Source organism: Desmodus rotundus, chromosome 3 (genome assembly GCF_022682495.2).
Source record: "Desmodus rotundus isolate HL8 chromosome 3, HLdesRot8A.1, whole genome shotgun sequence".
Lineage (NCBI taxonomy): Eukaryota > Metazoa > Chordata > Mammalia > Chiroptera > Phyllostomidae > Desmodus > Desmodus rotundus.
In genome coordinates, this window is record NC_071389.1 from 23,504,914 (window position 1) to 23,521,115 (window position 16,202).

Below are 16,202 nucleotides of genomic sequence, written 5' to 3' on the forward strand. Positions count from 1 at the left end.
GTTCAAAGTTATAATGCACCCTGTGCTGGAGATAACCTCTGTGACCACGGTCAGGGGTCAGTCTTCAGTGAAGCTCAGGGTTTTGCTTGAACTTCAGAGGTTTTCTCTGGGACTGTCATTCTGCACACCGTATACAGCCCGAGCTTCCTGGGGACTGGGTTTGTAATCCATCATAATAGGAATTAATAAAAATGACAGCTATCACTTAGCATGCAGTCTGTGCCATTTATATTTATTAATCATTATTCCTCTCACCTCTATAAAATAGGTACAGTTATTACAAACCCTCTTTTTCAGGTGGGAAACTGAGGTACAGAGTGGTTGAACAATTTTCCAGGTGGCTAGCTAGCGAACAGTAAAGCCAGGACTCAAACCCAGAGCTCTGTGCTCTTAACATTGTCACACGGCCTTGCCCAGGTGTCCTGCTCACACGGCATGTCCCACAGAGCTGCGGGGCTCATGCTTGGCTGGACGAGGGCAGTGGCACAGATGGAGCAGTGTCCAGGCTGTAGGCCAAGAAGGGCTCCTTTCCTTCTACGTCCCCTGGGTACCTGGGAGCCACCTGGTGCTTCAGGTGGGAAGGACGTCTGGTGAGCAACTGAGTACAAGCAGGTGGCTTTGCTAGAAGCTTCCAGTATTGACCAAGAAACTTTGAGAAGAACAGGGGAATATCTTCTGGATTCTTTCTCTGCTGGTGTAGAAAAATCCTCTGTGCCTTTGCAAAAGGGGCTTATGCCCTTAAAATCAGTCTGCTGCCATTTTAATAAGAAGTTAAACCTGTGGCCTTTCAAGGTGTGTTTTGCATCATTTTGGTACGTGATCTTTAGCTCGCCTCGCACTGTTAGAATGTTGTTTTGTGGCTGAATCGTCTTCGCTCATTGAATCGCCTCTCCCCCCAATCTCTTAAGCATACTCGTGTTACCTTTTTAAGTCTTGCTTTGTAAAAAGTGCTTTATTTATTGATAGCTTACATTTTATGGAGCTCTGCTTTTAATCTTTTCCCACTCTTTATTATTTTATTTTTACCCTTTTATATTTCAGCTTTGTCACACTTTTATCCTTTTGCTTTTTGACATTCTGGTTTTGCATTTTTTTTTTAACCTGGTCTCGCCGAGGCTGTTAAATATTAATTTTAATTTTTCATCTCTCTTAATCGTGTTCCTTTTCATTATTCTCTTTATTATTTTCCTTTTAACCTTTTTATTTTGTTCTCTTTCAACTCTCCTTTTATCTTTTTCTATTTTTATCCACATCAATATTCCTTTAATTGCTCATTAGTCCTCACTCTAATCCCTTTGCTCTTTTTAATCTTTTTTTTTTTTTTACAGTTTTTTCCCCGTTCCTAATGAGATTTTTGGACTTGCTGGTTTTAACAGTCTGATTTTTAGATATTTGTAGTTAACGAAAAGTCAGTCAACAAAGGCAGGCAAGATGCATGGTTGTCAGGGGACAATGCCAGTAGGAGTTGCACCCCAAACTGGCAGGGGGGTGGGCCGGTGTCTCCCCAGTCCTCTCACTCTGGTTCAGCAGTGTCCAGAACCCCCACCAGGTCCCCCTCATCTTTGACGTGAATCCTCTCAGTCACAACCCTGGAGACTGGGGCTGAGACCCACAGTCCACAGTTGCTCCCTAGGAGCCGATGGTGGCCCTGGTGTCTGTTCATTGGGATTCCTGGGAGGTTGGGGTTTCCACCTCTTCCTGCTCCACAGTGCCCACCGCCCAGTTACCGAGACATCACCGGTGAATCACACCAGAAGGAGGACACAGGACATCCAGTAGGGCCTGGCTGAGCTGCCTCCAGTGGGGGGCAGGCAGGGCCAGCCTTGTGTGAGCCCCGTGGAGGGACCAGGCATGGGGCGCCCAGCCCTACCCCCAGGTTCCATCCTGTGACAGCCTTACTTTATCCAAGCGCTCTAAACAGAGCTCTTTTTCTGTTTTTTCGTTTGTTTTTTGAAGAGAATGATCTTACCACGTGGTACTTGCAAACATTCTGCTTTATTATAAAGGGAAGCTGACCAGGGCCAGCATTGTCCTCCAAGGGTGCTTGCTCAGAACCCACCAGGCTGTGAGTAGGCTGCCTCCCCGCAACGTGGCCCAGCGTGGGCCCCCAAGAGCAGTGCTGTGTCTCTGGGAGGGTGGGTCCTGAGCCCTATCTCCCTGGAGGCTTTCCAAGACGGGCTGGCACACATGGAGTGGGCACAGCACTGGCCACTCCGAGGAGGGCAGCGGCCTGAGTCCTGACCACCCTGAGCTCCAAAGCACAGAGACCCTAGGAGACCCCCAAAACCACTCCTTGGGTGGACATGGTCATAAGGAAGTGGCACTGTTCAGTCCTGGGAATGGAGGGAGGGTGGCAGGTAGAGTGACTGCTGCCAAGAGCTCTCAGGATGGGGCACTTTGGAGTGTGTGTGGGCTCTCAGCACCAGAGGGGCTCTCCAGGTGTGGCCAGACCACCCACCCAGCCGAGGGGACCAGTGAGAAGGGCCTACTCCCTGGGGACCGAGGTGGAAGAGGTAGACCCTGAGCCCTGGTTCGGAGGCCAGGTCAACCCTCCTTTCTTCCACACCATCACGGCTCCTATTCAGACTTCTGGGCTCAGGGAGTGGGCGGGCCTGAGATACAGACACAGAGGGCTCTGCAGAAGGGACTGGCCACGCAGGTCTCAGGGAGGCATGAGGACTGGGTGCTCTGGCTTTGGGAGGAGGCCTCCAGCCTGTGGCCCTGAGCAGAGTTGCTGTGTTCCAACACTCTCTGTTAGAGTGCTTTTTTTAAAAAAAATATTTTATTATTGATTTTAGAGAGACAGGAATGGAGAGAGACAGAAATAAAGAAACATTGATTTGTTGTTCCACTTATTGATGCCTTCATTGGCTGATTCTTGTATGTGACCTGATGGGGGATCGAATCCACAACCTTGTGTTCTTATCGGGATGGCGTTCTTACCAACTGAGCTACCTGGCCAGGGCTCTGAGGGCTGTTCTGAGCAACCTCCACGTGCCCATCTTCCCGCAGCTCCACCTCCCCCAACTTCCAGCCTCCAGCATCTTCATAAGAGGCATCCCGTCAATGCTGGGTAGGGCAGTGGGGGTCTCTCCAGCCCTGATGGCCAGCCCACCCCCACGTCAGACAGTCCCTCCTGAGAGTTCGCAGGCTCTTACCAGCACTGTGGTGACAATGAGTGACCTATTTGTCAGAGAGTCGGTGACGTTAGGGCCTCGGCCTTTGGCGACCTCTGTGATGTTGAGCCCCTCGGCAGGACTCCACACCCCAACCTAGATGGACAGGTAAGACAGAGAACAAACAGGGTGCTGAGTCCTCAGTCTTTCCATCCTGTTTCCACATCAGCAAGCCCGCCGTCTTTACCCCGTTCTTCATGCTCATCTCTGTCATGGCTACCATGCTTGGAGCTAAGCTTTCTGACAGCCCTGCTGCCTCATTCCTGCCAGGAGGGGACCCCGAAGGTGAGGAGTCTCCTGAGGTCTGCCACACCCCCCTTGGTGGCAGGCCCTTCACAGATGAAGGGGGAAATGCAGAGGGAGAGGTGAACATAAAGGGAGCCCAGTGGAAACCATCTTGGGGTGGAGCAAATGCCCAGAGGAAATCAGGGGTCCTGAGTCAGGGTGAAGGTCAGGTCCTCCCCAGGGACAGAGCTCCTCTGAGCCTGGTGGGCCTCCCAGCTCCTGAGGAAGTCCCAGGCCCCCAGCTGTTCACCCACTGGGTCTCAGCCCTGGGGGCAGCTCTAGGGCCAGACACTCTCCAAAGGCCAGAACAGGGCCTGGGGCCAAGCATCTGTGGAATGAGTGAAGGGACGCTGAGATGTGTCACACACAGGAAGGCGGGCTGGGCAGGAGGCTGGTCTTTGTAGCTGTTTGGGGGAGGGTAGAACAGAGTGGATGACCCGTGCTGGAGGCTTGGATGCTGCTGGGTTTGCAGGCAGTTTGCTTTGTGGTTTTACTTCTAAAATTGGCAGATACCCTGGGGAAGGCAGCTTAATCTCTGTCCCTACAGTGCCCTTATTGCTATCAGGCCTGAGACTGGAGGGAGGCGAGGGAAGATCAAGTTTACAAATCATTCTAAAGCCCTAGGCCTCTTAAAGGTACTTTTGGACCCAACTCTGCCCAGCTCTGCACCAATCTCAGCTTCTCTTTCTCAAGGATGGGTTCAGCATGCCCATTGTGTCCTTGGCCCAGTTGGGGGTTCCTCAGGAAACTTAATCAATTAAACAGAGAGGCTGAGTGCAAACATCCCATTAAGAGAGCTGTGCAAGGCAGATAGCAGAGAGACATGTAATTATGCTTGGGAAATTCTGACTTAATCCTCCCAAAGCCACCAGCTAGAGCTGGCTGGATCAGCAATGACCAAGCTTAGCAAACAGAAGTGATGGTATGAGAGGCAGAGTGGCTGTGCTTGGGGGCTCAGCACACTCTCCAGACAGGATCTTGTCTTTGCAGACCTCCTGGGGCAAGAGGAGAGGAGACAAGGAGACAGCTCGAAAGATGCTCTTCTCTCAAGTGGGTCGAGCTCAGCAGGAGGGTCTCTCGCAGCCTGCCTGGGTGCAGGAGGTGCCCACCAAACATCTGTCTAGAGGTCAAATGATCAGCAGGAACCCTTGCCCTAGCAAGCATCTGTTGAGCTCCAACTACAAGCCCCGCTCAACTCCAGGTGCTGTGGGGATGTGAGATAGTTAGGACCAGAATCGGGGTGGCTGTGATCAGGAGCCTCTGAAGGGAACCTCTGCAGGTCAACCTTAGTCCAGGTACGGTAGGGTATTAGCTGTGGTCGATTCGTGCCAGTTGCTGGGAGAAGGATGCTGGGGGCGGGCTCAGTGGAAAAGGGTGCTCTGATGACTACTTACTGGTGCTTGCCACAGGCACAGGAGTGGGAAGTGGTGGCATGCGTGCCATCTAATTGCTATCCTTAGAATTTCAGGCTATCCTCAGAGATGGGCAGCTGAGAGAGCAGAGACAAGGCAGCTACTTGAGTAAATACTGTATCGCAGTAGTATTGCCCAAGGAAGAAGGCAGCTCCCCAGCACTGGGGGAGTTTAAATAGAAGTGGGAGATTACTGAATGAGAACTCATCTACTGTGGATAGGGCTGGATCAACTGGCCTTGAAGATTTTAGGAGCAGAGGCCACAGCGCCTGTCCTTAAGGAACTGATGCTATATTCAGCGTCAGAGAGTTGCAAAGTTATGGTGAAGTTTCCCTGGCCACCCCTCCCTAGGACAGTGGCCCCATGAATCTGTGGGAAACTCAGGAGTGGACGGAGAAACCTTGGCCACAAGATGCAACCCAGGCAGAGCCACGTCCATGTCAGAGGAAATGAACCAAGGAGACAGAGGCCATTTCTTCAACCAGGGCGATGGATCGCATGGGTGAAGGCCTGGAGGTGCAAAAGGAAGGGGGTGTGACTGGACCGTGGGGAGTGCTGCAGGGGACAGTGGACACTAGGCCTGGAGGGGAAGGTTGGGTAATTCTAGGAGAACCTTAAAGGCTGGGAGAGGGGCTGAAGCTTACTAACTCAGCACCAGGGAGCTATGGGCAGTTTCAGAAAAGGGAGAGCTGTGCATTGGGAGGCTTCACCTATGTGTACACTCGAGTGGTTGGAGGGCTCAGGGGTGGAGGTGGAAAGCCAGGTGGGGTGTCAGCATAATCTAAGGAATAGGCCTGGACCAGGGCAGGCAGGGAGAAGAGGAATCAAGGACTCCTGAAGGCCTACAGACATCTGAGCTGGCCCATGGTCTTCCTGGCCTCTGCTCCCTCCATTTTATACACTCCCAGGGTCGGAGACATGCCCTGGTGGCTACCAGGGACCAGCCTGCTGTGAGAGGAGAGTGTGGCTGAGCTCCTGGCCCCGAGACCCCAGGGAACACTGAGAATTGGGGGCTAATATTAAGTTCCCCTTCTCAGTCCAGCAGCCTGACTGCACCAGAATACGCTGAAGGCTCCCAGGATCAGAATGGGGCCCATTAAAGGCATTTCTACGGTAGCCCAATGGGAGTCCCCAAGGCCTCAGGGGGCCTGCTTTCCTTGTCCAAACTCCCTGGAATCATAAAGGCCTTTGAAGGCTAGAGCAGTTCAGAAGCCACACACTTCAATCTCTCTCCAAGAGTGAGTCACCTCCAGTGTACCAGACAAGCAATTATTTTGATTTTTTGCTTAAATGCCTCCAGTAGCAGTGAGCTCACTACTCAGGCAGACACCCCTGGTCCTTAGAAAGCTTTTCTTACCCAAGGATATGTCTGTTCCTCTGCCCTGGGACAGCCCTGCAGAGACTTAAGGGACAGTCTGTCTGCCCCATGAGCCTTCTATTACTTTTCCCACCTTAAACATCCTTAGTGGCCCGTGCTCCAATGGCCTGGGTGTCTGCCATGGCCAGGCCACTGGGTTCTGCACCCCTTGTCTGACCAGGGCTTTGTGTTCTTGGAAGGGCCGAGGCACAGGCCACACACCAGGTCGTGCTGAGCCGGCCACACTGGGTCTCGGCCCCCTCCCGCTCCTGAGCCCACGCACCTTCTCCAGGCCATCCTCCTTCAGACTGATGATGTCCAGATCGAAATCGGTCCGTAAGCCACTGGTTTTGTTGAAAACAATCCGTCCAGTTAATCCTTCCCATTGAGCCTGCCGGAGAGGAGAGGGCAGAGCGGCAATTCCTCGGGCTCATAAATCATCATTCGGTACAACTGTACAATGCTTCATTTTAATTACTCCTTGCACTGATACTGTTCCCCCAAGACCATGATTAATTAATAATCACCTCCATCATTGCTCGGGCTGTGGTGCGAGCCAGAGATTTCCATAAATTCTATTATGCTCTTTAGCCAGCTTTACATTTGCACCTTCTCGTGTACAACATCGATCTCAGATGCGTTCAAATGAGCCCCCGCCTCGAAGCCACGAGCAGGGGAAGCCCGTGTCAGAGCCCCAGAGAGGGGCAGGGAGGCAGGTGGGCAGAGCAGGGCAGGAGAGCCCTGCTGAGAGGCAGAAAATCCAAGGGGCCATGTCGGCCCTGGCTGGAAGACCAGACACTTGGAGTGGTCCCCAGAGAGCCAGGGGAGACAGAGAGGGTCACCCCTGCCACCCCCAGCCCCAGCCCTGTGGCATCAGAATGCTGGGATCAATCGCAGTTAGCTGTGCTACCTTGGGAATTTCACCGCACTCCTGCCTCAGTTTCTTCATCTATAAGATAGAACGAATAATTGAACGTCTTCCCAAAATGTCATGAGGGTCACGGGAGGTAAGTCCTTTAAAATACTCAGCATGGTGCCTGGTACAACCTGAGCCCTGAATAAAATGGTAGCTTTTCATGAGCATCATTAACACAGAGAGAGGTGGATAGAGGTTCAGAGGAGGTTCAGGATCCCAACTGAGAAAAGCTCCATCGTCTGTGTAGATCAGAGGCTGGCAAACTACCTGCCCAATGCCTATTTTTGTCAACAGTTTCTTAGCTCACAACCACGCCCACGTGTTTACCTATTGTCTTTGGCAGCTGTTTTTGCTACAGCTTCAGAGCTGAATGGTTGCAACAGAGACCGCCTGGCCTGAGAAGCCTGAAATATTTACGATGTGGCCCTTTGCAGGAGACTTTGCAGACTCCCGTTCCAGATGATACCTCTCTGTTGCACCCAGAGAGTCAGCTCTGCACGGTGCTTCACACTGCGCATGCCCTGGGACCCCCACAGCCACCCTGGAAGGTGAGGAGTCCTATTTTACAGATGAGGAGCAGGCCCAGAGGGCCCCCCAAGCTCACAGAGTGGAAAAGAGGATGAACCAAGCTGGAGCCAGGGTCCCAGGGCCCCACCCTCCAGGTTGGAGTGGTTCCCTGCTCCCTTTCCTCTCCCTTTACCTCGGGGTTAGGACACAGCAGGAACACAGGTAAAAGCCCGGGATTGGTGGCTTCCCGTGTCTGGGGATGGAACAAACCCGCCCATCCTGGAGTCCTTGGGAACAAAGGTGGGCTGGTAGTTCAGAGAGGGGGAAAATCTGGGAGCACCTACAGCCATGGTTGGCTGGCCGGCGGGCCCGGAGCACGAGAGGAGGGGCTCTGACTGTCAGAGTCCTTGCATGGCTACACTGACCTCATCAGGCTGGGGTCATGAGAACCTTTTACAGGTCCTGAGAAAGGCTCACAGGCTCCCCCTGACTGAATGTCCCTGCGCCCTGCTTACACTCATACTTTGACACACGAGTCCGTGTGTTCACAGGTCCAGATCCCTGGAGGCTTACCTGTTGATCCCAAACTAAAATTTGGGGTATCTGTAAGCACTTGAGCAGCTCTAAGGCCCCTGGAAAGTCTTCCTACGTGCCTAGATGGGCGAATGGGGACACTGGCCCAGTGCCTTGCCCAAGGAATCTAACCTTTCTGAGCTTCAGGAAGGGGAAGATCCCTGACTTCCCTTAGATTGCGTTTGAACAGGTGTATGCAGTGCTTAGCACAGTGCCTGACATACAGTAGTCCCCCTCTCTCTGCAGTTTTGCTTTCCATGGTTTCAGCTACTGGCGGTCCTTAAATAGTACAGGGAAAACTCCAGAAATAGACTGTTTTCCTGTTGTAAACTGCACACCATCCTGGGTAGTGTGATAAAACCCCCCCTTTCTCCAGTGTATCCACGCTGTATACACACTCCACCCCGGCATCACTTAGTGGCGGCCTGCGTCATCAGGTCGACTGTCACGGTGTGGCAGTGCCTGTGGGCAAGGGGCCCTTGTACTTCACAATGACCCCAAAGTGCAAGGGTAGCGATGCTGGCTATTTGCCTGCATCAAGGAGAAACTGTCAAGGGCTTCCTGTGAGTGCAATGGTGAAAGTTCTAGACCTAGTAAGGAAAACAAATATACGCTGAGGCTGCTAAGATCTACGGTAAGAACAAGTCTCTTACGACATTGTCTAATTTATAAATTACACTTTATCATAGGTAGGTATGTATAGGAAAAATACATATAACCCGAGACTGTGTGCAGTTTCAGGCATCCACTTGAGGAAGGGTGGTGGAACGTATCCCCTGCAGATAAGGGGGGACATACATACACTATATAATCCTGACTAAGTGGTATATGTTATTATTTCCCCTTGTTGCTTCCTTCCAGCTCCTCCTTGGTGACATCCAAGGGCTGGTCCTTGGCTGTGGGGGAGGGGGTTTCACACGGGCCAGGGCCTGAGGCCTCCATAGAAACCCTGTCACAGAGGGTGCATCCCTGCATGAGCTCACTCAGTTCTCATCCCAGCCCTGCAGGCGGGTGTCACCATCGCCCCATTTTAAAGTCGTGGACACTGAGGCTCCCACAGGGACTGAGCTGTGCAGGCCCCAAGCAGACTCCCTCTCTGCCGGGGCCGAGACGAAGAGCACGGGGTCTTTGCTCCCACGTCGAGTGGGAGATCTGTGGAGCCCAGGGAAGATGCATCAGAGAAGGGGAAGACCTCTGCTTATGACTCCAAGGGGAGGCTCAGCTTCTCGCAGGCTGGCTCCCCAGTCCCTGTACCCTGTCTCGGTCTGTGGGCTCCCGCACCCTCAGGCTATCTCCTGGACCCCCAAGGGAAATCACAGCAGGCGCCTTCAATCCCACACTCTTGGTGGGGTGCTTCCTCCTTGTCAGCCATGGAGGAATTAAATACCAGCAGGTGCAGTGCCTGTCTGTGGGCGGCGGGCAGGGGCAGGGCCGGGGCAGGGAGCCACTGGCAGCCCCTCCCCGTGACATTTCCCGGCCCTCCCGCCCCTTCCAGCCGAGGCTTAGGACTTGCTAAATGAAAGATGCTTCACACGCTCTGAACTCCGGCCTGGCATTTCCCAGCTCCTCTCGGAAATGCCAAGTCTTTAAAATGATTTACTGTCACGCAGTCAGATGGGAAGATGGGCAACTTGGAAATGGTCTGAGGGAAGACTGTGCTGGGCTCCCGCAGGGCCCCAGGGGCCAGTGCTCACCAGCTGTGGCACCGTGGGCCAGCTGCGTGGCTGCTCTGGACCTCGGTCTCCACACCCTAAGGCGGCAATTTTCAACCAGTGTGCCACAAGAATTTTTAAAACACACAACACCTGACTATTTAGTCAGGGGCACTGACCTCTTTTCCCTTAGACTGTTAAATAAGAAAATGACAACAACCAACACAGCAATAGCTGTCCAGTGTGAGTGAATGAAAATTATATCTGTTTCATTTTTTCTGTGAAATTGGCAAAAAATATATCTTTTGTATGTCACAGAATTTTAGTAATTAGCTTATGTGTGCTACAAGATAAAAAAAAAAAGGTTGAAAATCGCTGCCCTAAGGTAAGACAAAGCTGTTTCTGAAAGGGCTCCGTAAAGGTGGGGCGGGGGGCATTCACTGGGCCGGGGCTGGCACACCCACACGGGCCTCCCAGCCCCTGGAGGGAGAAGGGGGCTCCCTTGTCTACGGTGTGGACAGTGAGGATTCTGCTCCCACATGGGCTTTACCACTGGGCGTCAGCCATTCCAAGGGGTGAGGGGTACGCTCACAGAGTGGAGGTTCCTGAAACTACGGTCTTTCGCTACCAGCCCCCGCGGAACAAGAAGCCATCGCACAACAGTCGTGATGACAGAACCAGGAGCAATCGCAGCTGATCTGTTCAGCACTGGCTCTGTGCCGGGCAGTGTCCCGGTTTCACACCCACCATAACTCCCCAAATCCTACACCAACCCTGGTGTTATCTCCATGGTACAGAGCAGGACGAGGCACAGAGAGGTTCAGTAGCTTTTCTAAGGTCACACAGCCCCAAAGCAGTTACCTTCAAAGCCACTTGTGTCTCCTAAGGGAGACACGCTGTGTCACGCTGGCCTCTGGCTACGCAGCTGGAGGCCTGCCGAGGAGGGAGGTATGGGAGGTAGGAGTCAGGCCTCGGAGTCCCTGAGAACAAGCCAATGACCACGCAGGCCAGCCAGACCTTGTTCAGGGCAGTGGGCAGTCGAACTTCCTCTGCATTTTGAGGGGGTGAATGAGAAGGGACCATCATGGCCCTCTTGTACCGAAACAACTGATACCAGTCCCTTCCAGGAGCGAGGGACCTGGGGCCAAGGCTCCCTCACAGTGACTATGAGACAGGGTTTGCCTGGTGATGAAACTGACACTTGGGGGTGCCCAGGAACTGGCCTAAAGCCACACAGCTGGGCAGAGGTAGAGATGAACTCCAAAGGCACATGCTTCAAACTCTCAAGCCTGTGTCTCATCCGTATCCCTGTTGGTGTCATTCTAAAATGCGGGAGGAACTGTCACGGGCCTCATCCCAAGCAGCAACAGTGAGGGAGGGACCTCTGGGAAAGCTGCCCGGTCCACGGAGGAGGAGGAGGTGGTTTTCTTTATAGTTCACCCTCGGAGCGCTGGCTTCCTTTAGGTGTTGGAGTCCCCTCATTAATGCAGCAACTTCACTGATGCCCGCCCAGGCTGTGAGCTCGGGGAGCGCAGGGCTCGTCTGCATGGGCTCGCTGCCTGGCACCCGGCAGGCCCACACGAACATCTACTGAGAAAATGAACTCCCAAGGCAGCTGGCCTTGTTTCTGGCCCACGGTGCTTGCTACAAAGACTGTCTATATGGAGCCCTCCTGGATAGCTTCCCCAAAGTGCAGTTGGGGTTGTCCTCACCGGGTCACGCTCTCTGACCCAGGACCTCCCTGCCCACTCTCATCCCCACGAACCTTCTTCATCCACCGTTTACTGGGATTTGACTGGATGCAGCCCTGGGCGAGGGGCTTGGTGCAGTTTGCCACTGCCGTCCCAACAATCCTCTGGGGAGGGCACGCCCGCCATCTTCATGACACCCCGAGGAAACAGAGGGTTGAAGAGTTAGCCGTCTCAGCCAGAGTCACGCAGCCCAGACCTTAGCCCCACCCATCTGCAAAACGGGAGCAATTCACTCCCCTCCTTAGTTTACAGGGACAGCGGTGCTGTGGAGAATCCTTTGAAATTAAATGTAGGCACTGTGTGTTTCCATGGTCACCTTCTCGGCAGCAGGACAGGTTTCTGCTCTCTGGTCCCATGGATCAGCTCCACGATGGGACCTCTCCACAGTTGCCATGGGGCTGGAGAGCCAGGTCCTGGCAGGGCCCCAGGCGGGAAGTTGGACGGTAGGCCCATGAAGTGAAGAGGAGTTTGTGGGGCTGATTATTATTTACTGAGCCTCCTCTGCCTTCTGCGCTGCACTAAGTACCTCCCACATGGTCCCCTTTCCCCTTCACAGCATCCTCATGAGAATGGAATGCTTCCCACCGCATTGTACAGACAAACAAGCGGGGCTCCGCAGGGTTCTTGAGTTTGCCCAAGGGCATACAACCAGAGGCGAAGACCCTCATCTGCTGTACTTTAAGCCCGTGCTGTGTCCTGCTGGCAGTGCTGACCACCCACTGAGCACCCACAATGTGCCAAGGACTTTGCCTCTCAATCACACTGTACGTTTGGTAAGATTGGTCTTATCACGCCTGTTTTCACACAAGGAAACCGAGGCCCAGACATGTGAGGCAACTGGCCCAAGTTCATGTGGATTGAAAATTGAATTTGACTCCCAAACCTGGACCCTTGGCTGCTGTGCAGCACCACCCCCAACCCAGGGAGATGGCCTTGGCCTTGGTGAGTGATGTGGGGAGCACTTACCTCCTTGATGAAATTCATGAAGCGGCCGCCAAAGCGCCAAGCCTTGTGCCGGTGGCACTGAAGGGAGTTCACGGTCATCTGGGGCGCCCTCTGGTAGCACACAGACACGATGTGGACAGCGTCATACAGTAAGGCGGCGTCGGTCTGGAGGGGAGGGCCCAGGGCCTGCCTGAGAACGGCTCCTGAGCATTCTCTGCCCACCCTGCCCTCTCACACACTCTTCTCCCACCCCAGACACATGGAGTCCTGGTGAGGGAAAGGCCACGAGGCCCTAGAAGTGACCCTGTCCGTGTCCCAGTGACAGGCCAGGCATAGGTTGGCTTTGCTGCTCTGCGGGTGCCCGACTCCCACCCTCTGCAGCACAGACCTTCTGGCAGTCCCTCCTACCCCATCCCACAGCCCTGCTGTTGCCTAGGCCCTGCCCACACCGTCTCCTTCCTGCCTCCCCAGCCTCTGCTGGTCATAGCCAAGAGTCCTCCAAGCCCAGGATCCACAGGTCCTTCCCGCAGCTCTCTGTAACCTGCTGCTTACCTGCCTGTACTCCCAATCCTGGGATGGGCTATGTCTGACTCCTTTGTGTCCCGGCCCCTAGCCTAAGGTCCAGCTGACACATGGCAGGTCTTAAGAAGGGGGTATAGGAGGGAAGAAAGAAAAAGGGAAGGAGGAGAGAAGGAAGGAAAGAGTAAGGAAGGAGAGGTAGGAAGGAAGGGTGGAAGGAAGGAAAGGTGCAAGGAAGGAGGGGGTGAAGGAAGGAAGGATGGAAGGAAGGAGGAAGAAGAGAAGGGAAGGAAGGGAGGAAGGGAGGAGGGAAGAGAGGAGGGAAGGGAGGGAGGGAAGGGGAGCCGCGGGTCTGGCGCGCCCTGCTGCCATACCATCATCACTCCGTCCAGCAGACCGGACTCTGCTCGGGGAGCTGCCTGCAGTCGCTCCATGGACCACTTCTCCACGATGGCCGAGACGTGGGGGTTGTCCACGTTGAGGATCCGGAACCCTGTCAGGTTCACCCCCGAGTAGCGGTAGGGCTCCAGGTCTAACGCATAAAGATCCTGACAGAGAGAGGTTCACGGGCATAAAGGTGTGTCCGCTGTAATCGCCAGCCCACTGACCCACACTCCCTGCTGCCCCGGCGTCCTCCCTGCAGCTCCCTGCAGGCCAAGGGGCCCCCACGAGAACACTGCACTGGGAGCCCACTGCAATGCTTGATTGCCTGGTGGTCGGCCCCACACACTCACTGCCAGGCCTCGGGCAAGTCGCTCCGCCTGTTTCTTCACCTAACAAATGGGGGCCGTGCCGCCTTTCTGGGACCTGGTGAAGTGGTTTATATAAAAGGCCCAGTCTCAAACAATAGCTGGATGATAGTCACGATGGTCATTTCCTCCAGTGGGGGAGGCCCACATTGGTGCTGGGTCTGGGCATCTCCAAGTTACCCAGAGTGAGGCTGAAGGAAGTATTTTATTCCCCGAGCAGGGTATTATAAAAGTCCTGCCAGGGATTCAGAGAGTACAACTGCCCTTGTCCTCTTCCCTCTCCTTGTCTCCATCACAAGCCAGGGCCTCCTCGCTCCCTGCCTCCAGGTACAGCTGACTGGTGGTTAGCCTGTCTGTCTGTGGGCCAGGCCACGTCCAGTCTGGTGCAATGGACAGGCCAGGAAAACAGGCCTTCCCGTGGGGCAGCCCAGCCCCAGCCCTCCCTGCAGCTCCAGGGAAGGGGGTCAGACACAGAGGGAGAAGCCAGGTGCTGAGCTGAAAAGAGACGGCGTGTGGGCACTGGGGTGTGGCAACAGGAGGCACAGAGCAGGGCTCTGACTGTTAAGAAAACTTACCCCACACTTGGAAATAAGGCAGGAGAACAGCATGGAAACATGGTTTACCTGCCTGCCCAGGATTGTGTGATTCTCTCGGGGTACACACCTAAGTTTGACTTCACACTCGGCTACTGGTAACAGGCAGGCGCAGACTCTGGGTTAGCTTGCAGAGTTTTATCCGTAAAAGAGATAATCCCCACAGTTGTGGTTTCGTTGCCCTGCAGGACGCCAATCCGTTTTGTTTCTAACCTAGCAGACACTCTTTGCTTTCCCCACCAAATACCTAAGCACTCAGTCCCTCCAAAGCCCTTTGAGCCAGCACCGCCATCCTATGCCGCCCTTGTGAATGAGTTGGTCCATCTTTGGCACAGGTTTCATTCTATATTCTATTTTTTTTAACTGTCTGAAAGAATACTTTGACACTCTAGGTTGGTTCCATCCCACTAGTGGGGAGACTGAGTCTAAAGGTTGTTGTCTGAGCTCCTCTTCATCTACTGTCTGTTCTCCACAACCTCCCCTCACCAAGCTGCTTTCCACCCTGAGCCCTTGTTCTTCCTCTCTCCTGGGTCCTCAGGCTTAGTCACTCCATCCCATGCTGGGAGACAGGGGCTGGGGATACTCTTCTTGCCTCTCCATGGCGCAGACATCAGGAGGAGCACCTAGCACCATCATAGCCCCAGCTTTGGTTAAGTTGATGGTGGCTCATGGGAAGGTGATGAGTGATAAAACCTGGAGCCACAGAATAGTTCTCACAATGTGTTGGCTTCCTCTGGTCTCTGACATCTTTCTAACTGATGCTAAACTCATCCCGTATACCCTGCTCCCGAATCAGCCTCCTTTTGAAATGCACTGTTTTGATTTCCTCTTGGCAGGCTTAGGGAGTAGATGGGCTTGAGCACAAGCAAGAGAGTTTAGTCCCAGCCTTGCCCAAACAAATATGGTCCCGATTTGAGGCCAGGATTTGGGATGGGGAAGGGGCTGCATGGGAGCAGGAAGCAGAATCTTGAGCAGATGCGAGATTTCTACTGAACTGGCCACAGTGTGTCTATGTGGCCTTAATCTTAGTGGGAGTGGAGGGTGGTCACTCGCTCAGTCCTGTATGAAGAATGCATCATCTAGTCACCACAATCGCCTATAAAGTGGGTATTTAACAGTATTCCCTTTGTACGGATGAGTCCGCAAGGCCAGAGGGGTCAGGGGAGTTGCCTGCAGTCATGAAGTTCATCAAGGCAGAGCGGAATCTGTACCCAGTTCTGTTTTAATGGTGTGTTGGAGCTGGCTCACACTGGCTCGGGAGAGCTCATTGCTAGCCCTTCTCCCTGACTCTGCGTTCAGTGGCATCACATTGGTAGCTTCACATTCACCATCACGGGAGTATTTACACCATGGAAATTGGCAAGCGCTTAAATCCGGGTTTCTCCCTGCCTTTGGGAGAGGTGGTTGTACACATTTACTAGTACACCGTTGTCTGTCCTATTAAAAAATACCCGTGCTTTATGTCCTCAGTCATTGTCAAACACAGGGTATTCATCAGAAGTGTCTTTGGAACTTTTTTGAGAATGTGTAGGCCACAGATTTTCTGTGGCCTACACATTCTCAAAAAAGGGTGGGGCCTGGGACATCTGTGTTTTAAGCTATTACTTCTGACTGGGAAACACACAGAGCTTAGGTGGGGATACCTGTGGAACCAGGAAGGGAGCAGCAAGGATGCGGGGTGGGGGTGGGGGCACAGCTGGAAGAAAGGTTTCTCTTCCCACGGCTCCTCCCTGACTACAGCTCACTGAGGTGGCCCCAGGGAATGGT

General features: G+C 53.6%; 1 protein-coding gene across 3 annotated transcripts in view; it reads right to left on the reverse strand.

The window, feature by feature from the left end:
• Window positions 1–16,202, reverse strand: part of GRIK3 (glutamate ionotropic receptor kainate type subunit 3) — a 207,688-nt gene that overhangs the window by 43,316 nt on the left and 148,170 nt on the right. For all 3 annotated transcript variants that reach the window (XM_053921010.1, XM_024554801.3, XM_045190843.2), the window contains 4 exons: window positions 13,468–13,641; window positions 12,596–12,739; window positions 6,514–6,621; window positions 3,159–3,272 (listed from right to left, as the gene is read on the reverse strand). In XM_053921010.1, coding sequence (XP_053776985.1) covers window positions 3,159–3,272; window positions 6,514–6,621; window positions 12,596–12,739; window positions 13,468–13,641 — 540 coding nt within the window. The remainder of the gene's footprint in view (window positions 1–3,158; window positions 3,273–6,513; window positions 6,622–12,595; window positions 12,740–13,467; window positions 13,642–16,202) is intronic.